The following is a 21,794-nucleotide window of genomic DNA, read 5'->3' on the forward strand; positions in this document are numbered from 1 at the left end:
GGAAAAAACTGTTTATAAACAGTCAACTGACATTCCCCAAGATCTCACAGATACCTATTTTAAAGGGGACTTTAATATGCTTTTGGCTCAGAACCAGAAAACCCTTCCCCAGATCAAGAAAGAAGCTTTAGCAGTTTAAAAAATATTTCAAAATACCTGCATATTGTTTAATGAACAATACCCATTTGCCTCTTTGTCTTTAACCCTTTACAGCATGGTCTCAATTCTGTGAGTCTTGACTGCTGCTTCATAGTTCTGGAGTGGCAGTACACTGTTATGTAATTAGCATTTAGTAATACAATTTATGAAGTAGAGGAATACTTGCAATGAACCTGAAAACAGATTACCCCGGTTCTGGTGGTGTTTTTTTTGTTTCTGAGACACTTATCCATTTATAATATATTGTGGATGTACCTTCTTGCCAAGGCATCAAAAGTAAAGCAATTATGTTTGTATTTACAATTAAACCCAAGCTATATTAATTAAAAAGTATACAATTATTCTTCAGCTTTTCGGTATTTTGAGGAATGTGGATATCTATACATATATATAGATATATACCAATATATATCTATCTTTATAGATCTATAACAAAACCTATGTTTGGGACATAGTTTAAGGTGGTCAAACTGACATGGAAGGAAATAATAATTAAAAAAAAAAGACACCTACTTACATTTATAAAATTGTACTTAAACGTCCTTTTAGTTTGATAGTTCTAGTATTAGTAACATTAAAGTGTTACTGTGTAGGTATCTTTTATGGCTTACTATTTATGCAAATACTGCAGAACTGGAATATATTTCATACAGCTGACGTTGCTCAGACTGCACCTACATTTAAACAAAAAGAGTTTAGGCTAAAGGCTAGAAAAGTGCAGGCACTGACAAGCTTGATGGTAGACTGCCTTTAATTCAATAAATAGTTTTAGTGTATATACCTATGAAAATACTGGCTTCCATGGAAGATAAAGTAACATGTTCTGAGCAACAAATTCTTACACTGAACATTAGCTAAAATTTCATTTTGAAAGACCACTTATTGTTGCCTACTCCAGACTTGCTTCTAGGTTTTACTATTTTGTCTACATGTATAATAAAGGCTAATGTATAACAGTAGAATGCAGAAACGTGCAAATACCAAAGATTTTGTCTAACAATAGAAACGCAAGTTCAACCAGATTTTGTTCTTGCCACTAATTATTTTGCCTAGGTTTTCTCCAGACCTTAATTGTGTTTTAATGCACTAACCAAAATGACCTTTCACAGGTTTGTATGAATCATCACCTGCCGTTCCCCCTCAAGTCATCAATATAAAAACAATTACTGAAAAAACTATACATGGAACAACTGAAGAACTGCATCACACTTTTACTTGAGACAAAGCTCTATAGCAGTGATCTTCAAAATGTACTCATTTGACTTTGATAAATAAGCTAACGAAGTATGTAAATCAATCACCATACTTACCCCTGGGAAATAGCTAGAAGTTACATAATTTGACATTTCATGCTTGTCTATGGCAAAAGTAGGCATTTGAAGTACTTCTCTAAGAGACTGCTGACTCTTAAAGCCAACTTCAAAAAGGAAGATATTTCGACATGTAAAGAGCATTTTCATCTGAAAATTGTTTTCTATCTTACAAAATTACTACTTTTAGCATATGCTTGAGGGAAAAGGCCGAGAGGATGCTGTCCCAAAATACAGTAGCGATTTGCAAGCAGACATTCCTGCAGAGAGTTGGAAGTTTTCAACATCCAGTTTAGTAGCAAAACTTTTATTCTCTTTCAACTCTTAGTGTGTTTCTGATGGTGAACTCCATTTTATTCTTAAACTGCTCATATGTCTTCGTTATAGGGAGCTCTAAGCAATTCTGGAGCCTGTTTCCAACAGGATACCTTACATGTGAAAACTTAACAGTAGGTTCAGGATCAAACCCAGTGGGGGGTATAGAAAAAGAGCCTGTTACGAAGAGCAGAATATCCTCCAACGTTACTACAGACTCACCACCTAAAAAAAAGAAAAAACACAAGTAGGATGAGGTTGTATCATTTATTCCCTATTACCAATAAACCATTAACCTGAATGTTAAGTGTTAGATGGAAAAAACCCTGGAATCAGGAAACCCACATCAATACCCTGAATTAATATGCATTTATATGGGCCAATAAGAAAACTGTCAGCATGAAAAACCCACTTGGGTTAGTTTTGAGAAATTTTAAAGTAAATACAGAAGAAAACCTCTTCTGCAACAAGAGACCACTGGCTTTCATCTTGAGACATTATCTAATAAATTAACAGCAAAGCTAAAGATAGAGGAATAAAGGATTTTTCTGAACCACTCAGGTTGGGGGAGAGGGATACCTCTTTGGCTAGCCTGGGTCAGGTGTCGTGTCTCTGCTTCCCCCCGGCCTCCCCTCCTCCCTGGCAGGGCATGAGACTCACAAAGGCCTTGGACAAACCAAACATTTGAGCAGTAACTCAAAACATACATGTTATCAGCACCGTTCCCAGGCTGAAAGTCAAAAACACAGCACTGCACCAGCTACCAAGAAGGACTAAAAAATGACTGCTACTGCTGAACCCAGGACACATTATTATTATTATTATTATTATTGGTGGAAGCAGTAGTGGGTTTGTGTTATACCTTAATTACTGGACTGTTCTTATCTCAACCTGTGGGAGTTACATTCTTCTGATTCTCCTCCGCCTCCCTCTAGGAGCTGGGGGGGAGGAAGGGGGATGAGTGAGAGAGCGACTACGTGGTTACTGACTGGACTTAAACCACAACAGGGAGAAAGGAAAAAAAAGTTACTTACTTTTCACATCTTGCAAATAAGCCATCCAAAAATCAGCACCTTCAACTTCATTTACATCTGATGAGGAATGGATTGTAAAGAGATCACAGAGAGCTTCTACTGAAAGTCCCTCAGGTTTGTGGCACAATATACTAGCGAATGCATCTGGATGCATTTGCATTTTCTCTAGCACACCAAGAGTTCTCAAACCTTGCCTAAAACTAGAAGAGGGAGGGGGGGGAAGAAGAGCATGCATGGATCAAAAAAGTAGTAACTAACTAATCATACTTTGTGTTTCATAAAGCTGTAAGACTAGACATAATGAAGTTTTCCCATCTGCAGTCTCCAAGTCTGGTCAATTAGACGTACATGGTAGTCCCACTTTATCTTACCTTGGACAATGCATTGAATTATCATTTTAACAATCTGTTCCTGTGGAGCATTTGGAGCAGATGAAAGAAATAGCAGTGATAAACAGAAACTAAATTTGCTAATACTTGACTATACAGCCATGTTTTAATTTTTATGTGAGAACATACTGAATTTTTTTCTTACAAATATACCTTCAGAAACCTTTTCATCCCTAGACAGAATCAGGTGTCTGAAGAGATACCCTCCACTTGGCTTCTGCAGTCTGCATGTGTTTACATGTTATTATTTCTCCCCATGGCAAATACAGATAGCAGTATCCTGGGCTGCATAAGAAATTGTGGTGCCACTGGCCAGGGTTAAGGGAGGTGAACCTTTCCCAACAAAGGTAAAGCCACGCTTGGTGTGATGTGTCCAGTGCTGGGCTCTGTGACTGAAGCATAATTTTTCAACGAAAGGCTGAAAGAGCTGGGACTGTTCAGCCTGCAGAAAAGAAGGCTGAGGTGGAATCTCAGTGTGTGGAAGTATCTGAATGCAGTATGCAAAGAAAGCAGAGTCAAGCTCTTTTTGGTGGAGTCCAGTGACAGGGCCAGAGGCAATGTGCACAAACTGAAACACAGGAGGTTCCAAACTGAACATCAGCAAATACTTTCCTACTCTGAGGGTTGCCCAGAAAGTCTCCATCTGTGGACATATTCAAAAGCTGTCTGGACACAGTCCTGGGCAACTGGTTCTGGGTGGCCCTGCTTGAGCGGGATGGGAGTGAAGAAGGTGACTTCCAGAAGTCCCTTTTTCACCTACACACCAATTTGTTTCTGTGAATTATTTTTTTAAAAAAGAAAATCAAAGCTCTTTAGGCTGAAAACACCCCACTAGTTACAGTGTTCTGGGTAAGAATAATTCAAGCAACTGGCTTTACAATTTAACCACCATGTTAAACCAGAATTAAAATTTCACTTTAGTTGTTTACTCGTCATCTTTTAGATATCAACAGACTAAATTGGCAAAATTCAGAATAAAGATGCTGAACGTGTACTTTCAGTGGTGTAAAACATTAACAGATAAACTGACTAACTCCTTACTAACAGTCCCTGACAAGAACATTTATGCTGTACTCCCTCCTGTTGTACATTTTTAACACATCTCCAGAAATGCACAAACCAGCATTTTCCCATGAACAGGCTACTTACTACTTTTCACTTTTAACTGGCTACTTTTAAAATGATAATAGATTGGTCAAATATGCCACCTGAAGAGGGTCTTCACTGAAAGATTAATTATTCTCAACTTTATTAAAAAAATCCTCACAATCAAAATTAGTTTTGTAGCTTCTCGAGATTCAGTTGATTCAAATTTGTCAAGGATAACACCCTAAATGTGTTATGTATAAACCAAACTACACTTGTTGGATAAATTAGCATATGTCTTTTTACTGAGCACTTGAAAGAATGTAACGTGGAAGTAAGGTGAGAAACCAATCAAAAAATAGTCAACAGCTGCAACTTTCCCAGCTGTCTGAAGTCATCACTACCTCATGGAAAAAAACAGTGCATCAATTTTAAGTAGGCCAACTTACACTTGTGCACATTATTGCCCTCCTAATGGCACACAAACTCCCTACTTCGAACTCTGGAAAACTCATTTAAATTCTAAACATATTTTAATACTTCTGAAGTTTAAAGATTTTAAATTCAAGCAATTCTAAATTAAAAATTAACATAAGCGTGAGCAATCCAGTTGCGCAGCCTTTTCATGCTGTTGCACAGCGAGCCTGGAATTTGCCTTGGTGATAACAGTGTCCAGCTAGATTAACATCTAGCTTAGATCACTTAGAAAAACTTAGAAAACATCACTTAGAACAACACTTAGAAAAACAAGAATCTGTAAAAGCAATGCATCCTTACTAGCTACCTTAAACTTGGAAGTGGCTAAAGGACTGATAAAGAACCATCTGCACCAGAAGGTGCCAAACAGAAAACAAGCACTAGAAAAACAAATAGTTAACAAGAAATGGCAATAGCTGGGTGAGAAGTAAAGGTGGTAGGGAGAGATTGTGACCACTGACTCAAATTCAGGACCTAAAAGGCTCCTCTCCCCTTTCCCCTCCATCCTTCATGGAGCATGTGTACTAATTTACATGGCAAGCAAAAACAACTTACTCAGTAGAAGACAAAAGTACTAATTAATCATATATTTGGTAACTCCTGACCAATAAAAAACAATTTTTTTCTCTGAAATGTATATTATCTGAGGTACACAAAACTAAGGTCTGTTAGCTTTGCAGAGCTTCCACCCAGCACCCTATTTTGCAAAATAACTGACGATAAAATACCTTGACTCTGTGTGTATTGGCTTTTTGCACACCAGGTAACAATCCCACTTTTGGGACAACAATATTGTTTAAAACTATGCCCTCTTCAGAAGGTTTAAAAAGGAATGTGACCAAGGAGGAGTGGAATGGAATGGATATGTAGCGAAATATTTTCATTCTTTCAGTTTAACTAGTTACACTTGCTACTCAATCCACTGAAAATTACAGTACATTGGTCAAAATGGAGAATAAGTAAGAACATGTCAAAGTTAGTTTTAGAAATGTATTATTTAGTATTTCGGTGAGGAAAATATCCAGGAATTTTGAAAATTCAAGCAAACCTTTCTAAAGGTGAAATGATTCTCTTGATCACATAATGGATCAGTAGGTCATTCACCAGCACATCCTTTTCACACAAAGCTGTTACAGGTCTTAAACATCCAGCAGCATCAAGGAACTCGTAACAGTTGTTTATTGTAGATTGTAGGCTGGATAGACTATTTGCATGTTTTATCTGTATGAGAAAATAGAAAGCAAGGAATTTATTACAAGCATGTGTATATATATGAAAAACAGGCTTTTTAATCTGAAAAAAAGTTATATTCAATAAGCCCTTATATACCTCCAAATATAGTCATGAACAACTTGCCAGTAAGTTTACTTTTATTACCATTTTTATTGTTTCTGCGACATCTGCATCAGCAACATCTTCCAAAGATGGCTTCACATTCTCTGGACCATAGACAAGACAACTGAACAGCGTTTGGGAAAAGAAACCAGGAGATGCGCCACCATGAACCAGAGAAACTGCGATCATTTTACCAGCTTCAAAATAAAGATTTTCCTTTACAGCTGCAAATAAAACAAAGTATTTACTATATATGCACAGAATTTGTTTTTTTTTTTAAACAGGAAATCTTATAATGCAATTTCTTTTTTCTTTAAGAGATTTAACAAATGAGGATCGCCATCTCCTGCTAGTTGAAACAATAAGACTGATATTTTTTACATAGAAATATCACATTCTTTTTATTCCAACCCTTCAGCCACTATCAATGTTTGCGAGGAGATGTAACATCCTTGCACTTTGTACCCAATACAGGTTTAATTTTGAAGCATAAGAACTCAAAGAAACCAAGTGTGGGTCTTCAGTCATCATGCTATCAGATAATATTTTAGAAATTTGAGGAAAGGAAAATAAGTAACAGAGAAAGCAAGTCAGGAAGAAGTTCACTTGTAGAGAACAAATAAATCAATTTAAAAGTTCCAAGTCTAACTATATGCTGTATTGTTTTCTATTGTTTCTATTGTTTACTTTTCCAACTAAACCAATTTTTTTAAATTACCAATCCACACGCCACCTCCCTTAAGAATTGAATAGCAAAAAGATTCAGAAAAACCCAATTTCTTTCCATCAGGACTATAACTGCAAACTGACAGTCTTACTGGCTGGAGATTAAAAAAAAAAGCACCTTTAAAGTTACACAGGTCTTAATGTATTCTTGAACAAAATATTCAATTACCTTGAAAATCAAGGGACAAGTTCTTTGCAGAAGAGCCCTCAAACAACGATGAATTCTGAAGATGAAGCATTAATAACTGGAAGAAATGACGTTTTTTTTGCAGCAGAAGTATCTGTCTTTGATCTACTTTTGCAGTTTGTGAACTTTATTTCAATGGCATTTGTAGGACTGAAGTTGCGCTGTCTAAATACTTTTAAAGCACTATTCCAGATATTTTCGGCATCGATGTTAAGCCTTGTAGTTTTTGCATTAACTTGCAGCCTTAACTCCTTCAGTATATTTGAAACTTCCCTTCTTTCCTTTCTTAAACGCCTACAAGAAAGTGGCATATATTTTCAGATTAAATCTATGGCTCATAATTGGCAACAATTATACAAGAAACGCTCTAAAATCTATTAAGAAAAACACCCCTTTAAATATTTTGGTATATTTAGGTATTGCCTACATTTTATCTGCAAAATATTTAGTGTAGATTATTCAAATTCTAACTCTGGTGGCAAATTTTAAAGTACCTAACAGCAGCTAGAAAAGGAAGGAGGTAAAAATAATTACCTTGGCATAAAATGAATAGTTATTTCCTTAATTCAGTTACACCAACACTGTGCCAATCAATTCTCACACTTACTCTTCATGTGAATAATGAGAAACAAGTGAGAAATTGAAGAGCTTTGCATGTTTGTGTGTTAGCAAGGAAATTGGAACATATTATCAGCTATTCACTAATATTTAATCTTTGTCACTATAATAAAAAATAGATTTGAGTGGGGGAAATGCTGCAGTTCTCATTTATAAAAGACACCAGTCTAAATGAGACCTTTGCTTTCTAACTTGCAACAAAACTGTATTAACTCTACCAACTGGAACTAATTACCTCATCAGTATTTTTAGCATATATTACAAGTAGAATTCATAAACTAAATACAACAAAACAAAGAATTTTGCATCCCTAAACTGAATATTCCATATTAAACCATGTTACTTTACTGCTGATTTTTGCATAATCACAAACTAACCCTATGGCACAAATGCCAAACCATTGAAAATTCAGGACATGTCTAATCTGAAGAATGTAATTAGGACTATTGTTATTCACCCTTTTCTAAACAACAGCTATTGTTCACAAGGACAAATATGCAATTCTGGGTTTTGATTCCCTCACTACCAAACCTAAAAATTCTCAATAGGTATTACTCCTTTCTCCTCACCCCCTGCATTTAGAAACAACAGAAGCTTTCATTAAGTTACAATTCCAACTTTTCAGTGTACTCATTCCATTTTTCCAGTGACTACATACACACACACACAAATATATATAGCCACTATATATACAACCACACACACCATGTTCTGTAGGAAATATGGGATAAAGCAATGTGCTAGATTACTCTTCAACATAGGAAAAATAGAAAACAAAATACTTTTTCCTCGGGGACCAGTTCCTGTTCAACATCAGTGGAGATAAGGACGTCCTCACTCTGTTGGATGCTGGAAGTTCTAAGTGTGAGCAGGTTGACAAGTTGTTCTGGCACATAATCTTTGGTGAGCTATAATTCAAAACAGTATTTTGAAAAGAGATACAAGTGAAGAATGCATAAACACTTCATATTTGAAGGCAGCAACATAGTTTTCCCGTTTCAGAACCAAATCTCATTTGTATGTTCATCTACATGGAGTCTACCAGTGCCTGAACTACAGTTCTAAAAAGAGTAATTCAGTATTTAATTATGTGGTGGTTTTAAGATCAGTTTTTAGTTGATCCCATACATGAGATGGAAATCCTGACTGATACATCAAGTAAAACCTAAAAATACTAGTTTCTATAGACTTGAAAAGCTTTCATTACAGCAGCGGAAAACATTCAAGCTTACACCTCTGTAAGCTAGATTTCTAGAATGCCATTCATGTGGAAAAAATACTGATGAACAATCTTAGCTTTAAGTTTTGCCATTTGTACATTCAATGTTACCTCTGCATTGTTAAGACTCCCTTTACAAGGATTCAATTTTATCAACCTAAAAGTGGGTTTATGTGCCACTGAAGGCAAATAACAACAGCAAATTACAGAATCAGGGCTTAGTAAACTTCAGTCACTAAACTTTACTCCAATTTTATTCAGTTTGCAATTTAGTGCAAGAAGTTTCTCTTACGGAATAAGCAATCACCTCCTTATGTTTAAATACTGTTTTATGTTATAATCAGTTTCTGCTTGAAAACAGAAAATTACACACTGAAGAATATTGCGTTCAGATCCAGGTGACTGCCGAGGGCACTTTGGAGATGGTTCTTCCAGCAAACAAGTTGTCCCATCTGTCTTTTCAGAGGTAGCCAAAGAACGCTTCAGCTGTTTCCTGTAGTTCCCTGTTGATTATGTTATATTATGTTAGTAAATTTGCTAGCTGTAAAACACACAGTATAAAATTTATCATTATAAGATGTCCATAATTTTACCTGATTTTACCAAGATGTTTCTGCATTCCATGCACTCCCAGTTTTGCTCCCATGACTTCATAGATGAACAGGCCAAATGAGTTCCACGGGAACCACAACACTGGCAACGCTTTATTTCCCATTTACTAGAATTAGACAGAACAATGGCACTAGTTAAAACAAAGAACACTCACTCAACTGTAAGTGTAATCCAGACACCAAACTAACAAAGCATGGTTTTATCAATGTGGTAGCACTGTATATAATAAAGGGGAAATTTTTCTAGACAAGATATACTCACAATTCCTTTGAGTATTATTATATGTAAAAAACCCGAAACAAAGCCAACCCAACAAAAAAATAAACTACCCATGTTCCAGCACCTTGTATTGAAAGAGGGTGTGAGTTAGTGTGCTCCCCTGCCTTAAAGACAAAACTTGCAACCAGTATTTTCTCCTCACATTATTACCCAGCAACATCCTTCATTTTATGGGTATCCACTATTCCAAATAGTTCCAAATAGTAATTTTTTTCAAGTAGCTTATCTTATTAGTCTTACACATCCTGAATAAGATTCTTCATTTAGAACAGTGTTTAGGTATCTGTTAAGATTTCTGTTTATATTTCTTCAATTTTGCTTAAACATACAATGAAAAGTGTGACTGATATTAGTTCAAATGCTGGAAGCCTAACGTATGACTCTTAAAAGGCAAAGTAAATCTTGAGGTGCACACATGCCATGAAAGAACCAAAAAAAGTTTGGTCAAATCTATACAAAACCAAGTTGGTATCTACAGAGAGTAATCTACCACAGTACTACAGAAATAACTTATAATTCTAACTTAGAAATAACTTAGCTTTGAGTATACTCATGCCAATGGAAGACACACATTTCAGAAACACACAACATGAAATAATGCAGAAAATGAACTTGTTAATAAAAAATTAAGCAAGTGGTAGAGAAGGACAGCCTTTTCCCATGACCACTCAAGCCTCTCATTAAGTTATCAGCAACATTCTAGCTGCCATTTGCATGAAGGTATAGCTTGCAGCTACAGTGATTTTATTTTACACAGCTAGTTGATTTTCAGCCAAGTCTAGTACTTTAGAATACCGTTAGAATTCTTTAATGAAAGAAATTCATTAATATATTCTAACAGTTAAATTGTTGAATTAATCTTTGAATGAAAAATACATAAAATAGGCACATGCTAATCTACATGTTATGTTATGTGGATATACATATTCTACTTCAGCTCTGTATCATATGAGAACCAGGACGAGGTAACTTATTGGTTTGGTTTTCTTGGCTTTTATAACAGAATTGAAGTACGATTAGAGACAGTAAACCAAACATTTTATTTGGACATGGCGTCTTGGCTTGACATTGAAACTGATGCTGAAAAGTATTAAAGCAGTTAAATTAAAAAACAAACCACCAAAACAAAAAACAAACCCCAAACTAAAACCCAAACACCACCAAACCACCAAAGAACTATTCCATCCTAGGTTACACTTTCCTGCAAGAGTCATACCTATCAGGTTTACTGTAGTCTCTTCCTTTCCTGCACAGACATCTTCTAGTATCACAATGTTGATAACAGTGCAGTAGATCTTCATATGCATTCTCTTCAAGTTCCCAAGATGCATCCCTATAAACAATGCAGAAGATTTGTTATTACATCTGTATTTCTGGCTGTTTAAATGGGTTACTCTGTCTTTATAAAAGATGCATATAATAACTACAGGAATCTTAGTCACGTTCTAGGCAGAACTCAGAGGGGAAAGAAAAAGATCTAGGAACAAAAATGCTACCATAAAATACACAGCCTTTTTCTGTGTCAAGTTACTGTGATTGAAATATTTATTATTTTTCACATGACCTCAGTGCAAGTTTGTCTCTTTCATATTATTCCACTTTGTCTCTCAAAGGGACATGAGGATTTGTTTTGGCAGTCTACTTAAGTCACCACTGAAAATGGTCTTGCAGAATTTTCCAGGCCAGTATGGCAAAGTTCAACAAATATTTTGACTTTTCTTCCTCCCCAGAATCTTGAGATTCTGTCTTTGTGTCTTATTTTGAGCTCCATCTAATGGTGGACACAACTCAGAATTTTAGAAGCAGTTGTTATACTAACCATATCGTTAGCAATCCCTAAAATGGGATTGGGAGAAGATGGAAGCTGGATGGCCAAATGATCAATCTGTCTGGACAAAAATTCAGATAATTTAAAAATCTGGGCACAGAAAACATAATCCTATGTTCATGTGAAACTTCTAAGAAGTGTTTTGATTTTTTAAACAGTTCCTTGGTTGAATCATGGCACAAGTGAATTTTCAGAGCTTTTATGTTTTATGTTCGAGATGACTAATTTGGATTTTGACAATTTTATACATAACTAAAAGGAAACAGGCTAATCCTTCCCAAACCAAACAATTCTATCACTGAAGGCAGAACTGAAGTTTCACATATTAACAAATGCAGTTCCATTGAATACATTAAGAATAGGTTTAACACCGTATCAAAGTTGGTATAGAAGGGCAATTATTGGTAAAATTACTTACCTTTCTGGAATGTATATGCCCATTCTCAACATTTCTTTCTGAAATTTGTCCTTGTTATTACATACTGTGCACCTAAAGAAAAATATCCCAGCACTCAAAGCTTGATACTGGGTCAAGAAAAAACAAACAAAAAAAACAACAAACCAATTATTGAGTCGCTACTGTCCTCAGGATGCTAATACATAATGCTTTAATATCTATAACCATTACATTAATGGATATTGTCCTGACATGGATGTTAAAGATGACATCAATCATTATGTCATCTCACACTGAAGCAAATGGTGAGCATTTTCTTTTAAAGGACAAAAGCCCACATGCTAAAATCAGATTCCTAAACAAAATCACAATCCTTTTCAGTCAACCTCTTCAGACTTAGAATGAGTTTACAAAAAGAACCTCGTAACTTTTTCCAGCTCTGGACTTAGGCAAGGAGAACTAATGAGGGATAAACAATATATTTAGCATTATGATTCTGCATGTAATGACTTGCAAGAAGGCAACTACTGAGGTTGGATTTTAGTTCCTAAAAATAACAAAAGGCATGACACATACAGAAATATGGAGGGGGGGAATTCTTATAACTTGTCTCCAAAACACAATTGTCCTTCAAACATAGTACATTTGTGTACCTACTGCCTACATTAAACCTAATAAGCAATTTTGCACAATTTTAAGCTAATGCTTCATTATTTTTAAACACTATAGAAATGTGCTCTCTGGGAGAAGAGAAAAAGAAATGGAGAACCTGTGTTACCTGCAAGCATTCTCGATGAAACCAAGCATTTTTACAGCAAGGACTTCTTAATACAGTGTATATTGGAAGTTGTTCAACCAAATCCAGGCATATTGTACACTGTGAAGTTCCCCCAGATTCTTTAACTGGAAACGTTTGGACTGGTTTATGTTCCCAACAGTAAGATCTAAAAATAACAACATAAGGTTATCAATCAAAACAACATTTGAAGAACCACCCTCATAAAATTTGACGATAGCAAGATGAATTCCTTGCTGTATGTTTTTCATGAATAAATGCTGTGTAACAAGCCAAAAAGGCAGAGACATACTAGTTTTGGCTGAGATAGTTATTTTCCTCCACAGTAGCTTGTATAGGGCTGTGTTTTAGATTTGTGCTGAAAACAATGTTGATAATTCAGGGATGTTTCAGTTATTGCTGAGCAGTGCTTACACAGAGACAAGGCCTTTTCTGTTCTTCACACTGCCCTGCCAGCAGTAGACTGGGGATGCACAAGCTGGGAGGGGACACAACACGGACAGCTGACTGCAACTGACCAAAGAGGTACTCCATACTGTATGGTGTCAAGCTCAGAAATAAAACTGGGGAAACATGAGGAGAGACATTTGGGGTTATGACATTTGTCTTCCCAAGTAACTGTACACGTGGTGAAGCCCTGTTTTCCTGGAAAGAGCTGAACATCTTCTTGCTGATGGGAAGCAGTAGGTTAATTCCTTACTTTGCTTTGCTTGCACATGCAGCTATTGCATCCCCTATCAAACTGTCTTTATCTCAACCCACAAGTTTTCTTACTTTTGCCCTTCCAATTCTTCCCCCATCCTGCTGAGGATACTGAGTGGCTGTGGGATGCTCTGCTGCCTACCAGGGTTAAACTACAACACATTTAAACAACTTACGTATCTAACAGAGGAAATCACTATAAGGAAGAAGCATGTTGGCAACTGACACTATTCAATATACAGAGATCATAAACCTTTTGGTCCACATAATGTGCTTCCTATCCTCAGAACCTTAAGTTCTTCCTAATTTCAATGTTACTAAGACATTAAAAGAGCAATTTTGAGTTTGCATATTGATTCTGCCATGTCTAAGTAGCATGATAAATTTCATAATTTAGCTGATTCTTGAAGATCTAAGACAGCCAAGAAATGCAGCTATAGATGGAAGCTTTCTGGAAATGTATCATTTTTACATGTGCTCAACTTACTACAAGTCGTTTATTTAATGAGTTAAAGTGCCTGCCAGACTTCAAACCACCCATCCTACAAACTATGCTTACAGTAGAATAAAGCCATTATCTGATGCCCTCAAGAGTATTTTGACTACAGCAAGATTCTAGACCGATAATAGCAAAAGAAAATAAAATGGGTTTTTTTTAGACATTTGACATTAAACAGATTTCTCCTGTGGACCATCTCTAACAACCAGATCTAGAAGCTTTGTGCTTTGAAACATGATGGAATAGCATACAGTGTATTTTGACTGCTGAGAGATAGGCAACCAGAGCACTGCCATTTCAACAAAGGCACAGCAAAGGAGGTACGCAAACAAAAAACCCAAACTCAACCATTGTGCAGTTTATTTCAGGGTTTAGGACTTACTGCTCAATTTCATAAACAATATAATGATTTGTTGAAGGATATAATTTAGTCCTTCTAAGTGTTGAGAATTTAGTTTATAGGTTAGAATACAGTTTAACCGCTTGGCCTTCATATTTTTTCACTAATCAGGTATTTTTTCCTTAGATAAACTGGGTGTCATTTATAATTAATAGCTAATCCAATGAGAACCCATTAAGAAACAGATCACCCCCCGTATAAATACAATGAATTGAAAATGAAAAAGCAACAAAATCCCAAAATTTACCTGAAGTCTTCCATGAACTGGAAAATACATTCCTTTTGTGTCCCACAAGGAAAATGGTAACTTCGTTTGCACTTGGGAGCTACACATCCAATTGAAGCACCCTTTTTCTTACAGATGTTACATTTCTAGGAATAATTTTGCTTACATGTTAATATTGTGTTATTTCTAAAGTCGAAGTAAAATTACAGGAATTAAAGCAACAAATACTACAAAGTGTGCGAGAAAGAATATCAGCCAATAGATTCTGCAACAAGACCATTATGTTTTAGCTCTATTTCAAAGAGTAAAGATATATAGTTATTTCACAGACTTTGATTGTATATTGTTTTATATGCATATTTACCTGTGATACATAAGCCAAAACACATTTTACCAGTACCTACAGCTTAAATGCATCTATAAAATTAGATGTCAGCTTGAGACTCAGCATAATGTCATGAGGTATTATGCACGTGTAATTTAGCCTTATTTATCTGCAACATACCCAGAAAAAAAAATATTAATAAACTTTTGCAGGCTTTATTAGCCTTTGTGGCTTCTAAGAACCCAATATACTTGTTACTTACATGTAAAATTCAGCACACTGGCCATTGTCAAGAAAACAAAACAAACGCCACAGGTTTTAAGTGCACTTAAAAGTTACTTTCTCCCCCCCGTAAAGGCCAAAGACTTAATTATTACCAGTTTTGAAGCTCTATTCACTTCTTTTCTAATATCTGCGATTAAGAATCCATCTACACCTTCATCTTCTTCCCCTCTCTGCCAAATGCCACTTGACATCAACTATGAAAACAAATTAAGTATTTTAAAACATTCACCTACCTAAAGATTTACAATTACTTACATTGTAATTGTCAAGTAAGAGAAGTTTAGTCTAACAAAGCTTGTGTGCAAACATTTTAATGATGAAAAACTTTAAAACTCATCCAAAACATCTATACATTTTATCTGGTATGACACAGTAGGGAATAGTAACATGAAAATAAATACTCATAACATCAAAGTCTTAGGTAATACAGCAGAACCCAAAATGGTGTATTCTACCTTCCTTTGAAAGTATACAGACTATTCAGATAATTGTCAAACAATTACTTTCAGAGGAAGCAAAATTAAATTAGTTTAGTTAATGTGAATGACAATTGTGCTGTGGAGATAATGAAGCACAGTAGGAAGTATCTCTACTGAAGTGCAACCTAAGAGGAAGAGTAATTCACTTTAGAAAATTAAATAAAACAGAATCCTGTAACTAGGCAAGTCAGAAGAGGTGAATGATAATTTAAAGTTACTAAGCAAGACAGTTACATGACAAAATTCAAGTAACTAGTTTCACAACTTGATGCCTCCTATATTCTTTACAATCTCATTTTATATTTATTTTATAATTTTAATACAGGATCATTTTCTAACTAAAGAGTTTTATCAATATTTAGTCAAATAAATATAAAATTCATTCCAGATCAAATTAAGAATGTTTTTTTTTCCCACATGTGAGACATTTAGCAAAGAAAAATCAAACTGCACCACTAACTGGCCTCTTCCTAGAAGAACTCTTCTGTTATATAATATACATTATAGTTAAGTAAAATCACAGGTTTTTATTTGTTTTTAAGAAGGATCAGGGATCAAAACTAAAAGATGACTGCAGGAAGCTCATCACTGTAGAATGTATTATAAGTCATAAGGCTCAGTGCTGGAAGCACACCCTTTTCTAGCTGTTTTGCTCCACCAGGAAAGGCCTTCCTGTCATTTCATATGGCCTATACATGAAGCAAAAGCATCATGAACACACCTAAATTTCCTTCCAGCTGCTTAAAATTTACGAAAAAAAATTAAATATAAATATATAGATAAAAAAATAATCAATTTTTATGTAAACTCAGAAAACCTCCACTCTGCCTAGGCTCTGAAGGATTCAATATACAACTTAGTAAACCACCTGTAGTCAACACAATTTTTAAAGACTGGTTGAGTTAAAAAAAACCCAACAAACAAAAAACCAAAACACTCAAATTGCTCCTGATATTCTTGAGACTTTTTTTAAACTTGGGGAAAAATTTCAAATTGTGTTAACAAAAAAACCTTTTGTTAAAAAAAGTAGTTGTATTATTTTAAAGGTCTGCAAAAATTTAATTTAAAAGGTAGTTTAAGTATACCTTTAAGAATATAAATCTTTTAAATTGTCAAGTGATAACAAAAGACACTCAATTGTAGTTTATATTCATAGCTCTGTTCAAATTACAAGCTTTTTCTAAACAGTGATACTGTAGCTCTACATGATCAGTAGGGTGCGTATTACTCAACTGAATAGTAGGACTATTTCTTCAGCATTACAATGTCTAAGTAATGTCGTAGAATAATACAGCCAAGCAAGAACTAATGAGAAACAAGAAAAAACAGACAACTTTTCTCTACTTTTTTTGACAAGGGGTGGAATTTTCACATTCCACATTTCAAAACTCTAATTCTCCTACATAAGAGAATATGCATGGGCATTTTTTCCTTTTCTCTTAATATGAGCCTTCATTGCTACAACAGGTTGGAAGAACTAAATAAATTAATTTAAATGGATCATGAACAGAATTTAGTTTTGGATAAGTCTTTTTGGAATCTATTTTATCTGCTATATGACAGGTTTCAAGGGTACAGGCTTTACAACAACAAAACTGTTATAACAACTGTTTGGACAGGTTATTATTATTTAATATGTTTTATTAATTTATTTTTCTGTTGAAACAGACAAGCTGCAAGATCAATTCCACATACTTACCAAACAGTAATAATGAACAGTGAGATTGTATTCCACATAGGTCTTTTTTTCTCCATACTTTTCAGGGCAGTCATCTGTCCGTCCACAGAGAACACAAGCTAAAATAGAGAATCATGTCTATAATCACATAATGTATGAATTACTGTGAAGCACTGGTAGAGAAGTAATTTTTATGTCTCTTAATCGCACACATCTTGATTACTGGATAAAGGACAGTGGGCACTCCTCTCTGCTTAATGTTGAATTCTACAGTAAATACAGAAGAGGGTACTATTTGCTCCTTTTGTAGTTACTAAAAAGAAAATACCTTGCCAGTTCCACCTGCTTTCTGATTCAGGAAAGAACTATTACCTAAGCTAAATTCATAACTCAACTGCACTCCCAACTGAAACGTTCTTTCCAAAACACCTGAAGATAATTATCAAAAGGCTAACAAAGTCCACGTGTGAAATATAACTGGTTTTAGTACTGTACATAAAGACATCATCATATTAGAACCCATGAAGCAACTTAACTGTTTCTTTGTATACCTTTGTGATAACTCTGTGCAAAGCACATGAACGGTATCCTGACTGTACGTGTCAAGTCAGATGCTACCAGTGCTTTTAAAACGTGCTAGTTTCGAAACATTCAAGGATTTGAGACAACACTTAAGTCAACTAAAACTTTTAGATTTTTCCCATTTCTGTAGTTCCTAGTCCACTAAAACACTTCCACTGAGATATAATATCTTCTTTCAGTTCTCAATAGATGCAAGATACACTTTCAATATTCTATCAAGGACATAGTCATTATGAGACTAGAGGTGCCTTCAGCCTAAGAAAGTCTTGAATGATACAGCTCAAACACAGCTGTGTGTGATTAGGAGGCTAATTCCCAAGGTTACTTTCTTAGAATATCTGCAGAAAAGACTATTTTAAATTATTCAAGCAAATTCAAAATTTCAAGCAAACAAATCCAAGGACGTTTACCAGTTACAAGTGGTTCCAACATAATTTGAGTTCCGACATAAAGTGAGTTCCAACATAAATCGAAAATCAACCTATCCTTTTAGCCCAAACAAAGGAAGTTTTACTGTTATTATGTATGCAGATTAAAGTTTTCTATAACTGTTAAATAAAAACCTTACTTACCTGAGCTTTGAATGTGTAAATCATTGTTTACACTCATCCTGAGTTTTTCTGGCTGTCATGAAAAAGAAATGAGGTGTTAAATACATCTCATGCATTAACAATGACCAATATACACCACTTTTACATTTATTTTAAATGGAAGAAAAACAAACAAAACCCCACCCAAATTCAGTAAACTAAATATGGGATCAAGAACAAAATAATATTAAAATTCAGCTGTTATTGTGAGAGATAGGGGTTCAGAAAGCAGGATGCAGTTGTTTGTAAAACATTCTCAGACCAATGAAACATGTAGCAACTTTTAACTATTTCCCTAAACTACCAAACATGGTACTCTGTTTTTTCTTTGAAAGTCCAGTGCATCAGCTAGTTACATATAGACTTACTTGTACAGTAGAGTTTGTAGTTATCTTAAACATCAAAAATAATGAGCCATGGACAGCCAAGGAGGTGGCAGTGACTCCAGCTCAAATGAAGATTGAGGAACGTGGCATTAAAAATTAAATAGATAGGACAGTGATATAACTATGAAGATAGTCTCCACGGTTTGCAGGAAATGAAGTATCCTGGCATAGTTGAAGAAATCCTGATCCAAGATGAAAAACAAACAAAAAAACAACAGTGAGGGGACAGAGACATGCATAAACATGAATTTACACTATTCAGAACTATGTACTTTACATACTAGACTGGGAAATAATTTATTTGGAAACACCGACCTAGCCCACATTTTTTTCAAACATCACATGCCCCTAAAAAATGAGATCCCCAAGATATATTAACGTGGATATAGGGGGAGCTGGCCTTTACTGTGTGCCACACCACACAACCTAGCCCACCTTAGGAAAAAAAAATTAAAAATACCTGTTTCTTCACTGTAGCACGACTACTCTTTCTCTAGTGTAAAGCAGAACCCTTTTCAGAGCATATATGTAGATCTTTGAATTGCCCTTCTCTTAGTAAACTGAAGAAAGGATAACATAAGTTTGGCAAGACAATCATGGGTGACTGCCTCCAGCTCCATGCTTGACCTCACAGGTAGGCAGACAACTTCCTTCAGACATGCCAAAGTGAACAGGGAGGCAGCCAGTAGCAAGCCCAGCGTCCAAAACAGAAGCCTGACAGACTCTGAGCTATCACAGTTTTGGTATTTATAGTTTTCATGACCCCCAGGTACAGGCTTCGGGAACAAACCTCAGGCTAATCCAAACTACTGCAAAGTACTGCAGCTCCTTCACTGGAATTTCTGGAAGAGTTCTACTGCGAAAAAAAAAACCTCACAAACAAACAAAAACGAAAAAGGGAGGCAGAAGTCTCAGACATAAGGCAACTGTGCCACTGCACTTCGCTAGAGAACCGGAGTAGCTCTACACAAAAGACCTTTGTCTAAAAGGAAAAGAATCTAAAAAATAAACAGTGCCGCAACGGAATTAGGTCAAGAGGCTCCTAAGAACACATTGCACCGACAACCCAGACCTTTTTCTAAGTTACAAAAAAGAAACTCGATCAGGAACGGGGGCAGCGACGGAGCAGCGTGCAGCTCACACGTTCCGTTCTCTTCGGCATTCCTCAATGGTCACCGCCAGTTTCACCGTTCTGAACCTACCAGAGCGACAACAGCCTCTACATACCACACAAGATCAGATTTTCACCTCGGTGGGTTGTAAAAAGCCCTGCTGGTGGAGAACGCACATACGTGCCTGGAAGCAAGAAATACACCTTCCCCTACACCTTTCCTTGGCTCCAGCAGAACAGGGAAAAAAAATCGGTATTACATTCCCCCCCTCCACGTTCCTTCTACTTGGTTCAAAGTGTTTCAGGGAAATGAACGCGGAGCTCAAATTTGCAAGTTAAAAGGATATGCGAGAGCAACCATTGAGGCTCCGGGCACAAGTCCTACGGGGTTTTCCACGTGAATAAAGCAGTGCAGCATCAGTCTATTTTCAATACAGAAACACGTTACCACGCAGTGTTTATGAAAACCCAAATGTAAATAGAATGCGTTTATTTTGCCTAAACAGGATAAAAAAATAATCCTCAAAGCGGATATTTACGTTTTGCCGAATTATCTCTTTACTGCTCCAGAACAGAAAGTGCTTTAAGGAGTTTCTTAACTAGAGAACGGGAAAAGAAACAAACGCGACTCCCGAGGCCACGTTCCAGGTACACGTTTTCTCTGGCATACGGACAAAGAACCCTCCCGGATTCCACCCGTCCGTGCTGTACGTTCCCCTCGCGGTGTTTAACACGATGCCGTGTCCTGCAAGGAGCTCATCCACCGGCACATACCATGCTTCCAGGAATTCCAGCTTACTTAAGTGCGGGCGACCATTTACCGTAAGAGTCCCACACAGGTCTCACCACCAAACCTGGCTAACGCCATTTTCAACAGGCAGAACGGCCGTGGCGCTTTTGTGGGAAGAGCCGCCCCGCGAGGCCCCGTCCCGCCTCCCTCCCTCCTTCCCTCCGTCCCGCGGCCGCACTGAGTGACTCTCGCCCCGCGGGATTCGCTCCCAGAAAACCACGACTGCTCACACTGGCCCTTCGGCGGCTCACAGTCCCAGTCTCTCTCCCTTCGCCCCCTGCAAGGTAGCCCTCCCCTCCCTGCCTCAAGCTCAGCCCGCCCCAAGGCAAGGCCGCAGCTTCTCAAAACGTTACTCACCAGCGGCGTTCCAGCTAACTGACAGACAATTCAAATTCCAACATCCGCCACTGGGCCGGAAGCGGGGAGCCAGCCTCCCGCCGAGCCCCGCCCACCATCCGCTGCATCGGTGCTCGACTGCCTTGGCCGGGCGTGGGGTTGTGCGAACATGGAGATCGGTACTTGACTGGAGGGCACGGTTGGCAGCCCTGAGCGGCTGAGCCCAGCGGCAGGAACCGGCACTCTCTGGCTTCTGTGGCCGCTGGTGCGCTGAGCAAACCCCTACAAATGGCCGTGGCCAGGCGGTGGCGTGTCGGCAGCCTCACCTGTCTTCATCAGTAACCGCTGTCGTGACCAGACGCAGGTCGTAGAGTTGCAAGGGACCTTAAGATCATATAGTTACAACCCAGCTGCCTGCCACGGGCAGGGACACCTTCCACTGGACCAGATTGCCTCGTCTAACTTGGCCTCTCTATAAACTTCACCCTTAGCCCAGCATCCCAGGCAGTCTCTTCCTTTGTTGTTGGAGTACCTTCCTAAGGAACCCAGAAGTTGTTGTCTTCTGGATTGGGTTAGGTTTGATTTTGTTTTTTTTTTTTTTGTTAGTGTGATAAACACATAAATGTATTGGCTTTCGC

At 36.9% G+C, this 21,794-nt stretch overlaps 1 protein-coding gene across 1 annotated transcript; it reads right to left on the bottom strand.

Moving 5' to 3' along the window:
• Positions 1 to 55: 55 nt before the first annotated feature.
• G2E3 (G2/M-phase specific E3 ubiquitin protein ligase) lies at positions 56 to 21,219 on the bottom strand. Its single transcript, XM_031049071.2, is given in 18 exon segments — positions 56 to 2,009; positions 2,819 to 3,018; positions 5,819 to 5,991; positions 6,148 to 6,329; positions 7,001 to 7,094; positions 7,096 to 7,312; positions 8,419 to 8,544; positions 9,229 to 9,358; positions 9,449 to 9,573; positions 10,963 to 11,079; positions 11,993 to 12,099; positions 12,750 to 12,915; positions 14,616 to 14,740; positions 15,297 to 15,398; positions 17,383 to 17,480; positions 18,516 to 18,567; positions 18,902 to 19,101; positions 21,178 to 21,219. Coding segments are annotated over 17 exon segments (2,280 nt in total). The 5' UTR covers positions 18,935 to 19,101; positions 21,178 to 21,219; the 3' UTR covers positions 56 to 1,776.
• Between the last annotated feature and the right edge of the window lie 575 nt (positions 21,220 to 21,794).

Source organism: Melopsittacus undulatus, chromosome 4, assembly GCF_012275295.1.
Source record: "Melopsittacus undulatus isolate bMelUnd1 chromosome 4, bMelUnd1.mat.Z, whole genome shotgun sequence".
NCBI classification, from domain to species: domain Eukaryota; kingdom Metazoa; phylum Chordata; class Aves; order Psittaciformes; family Psittaculidae; genus Melopsittacus; species Melopsittacus undulatus.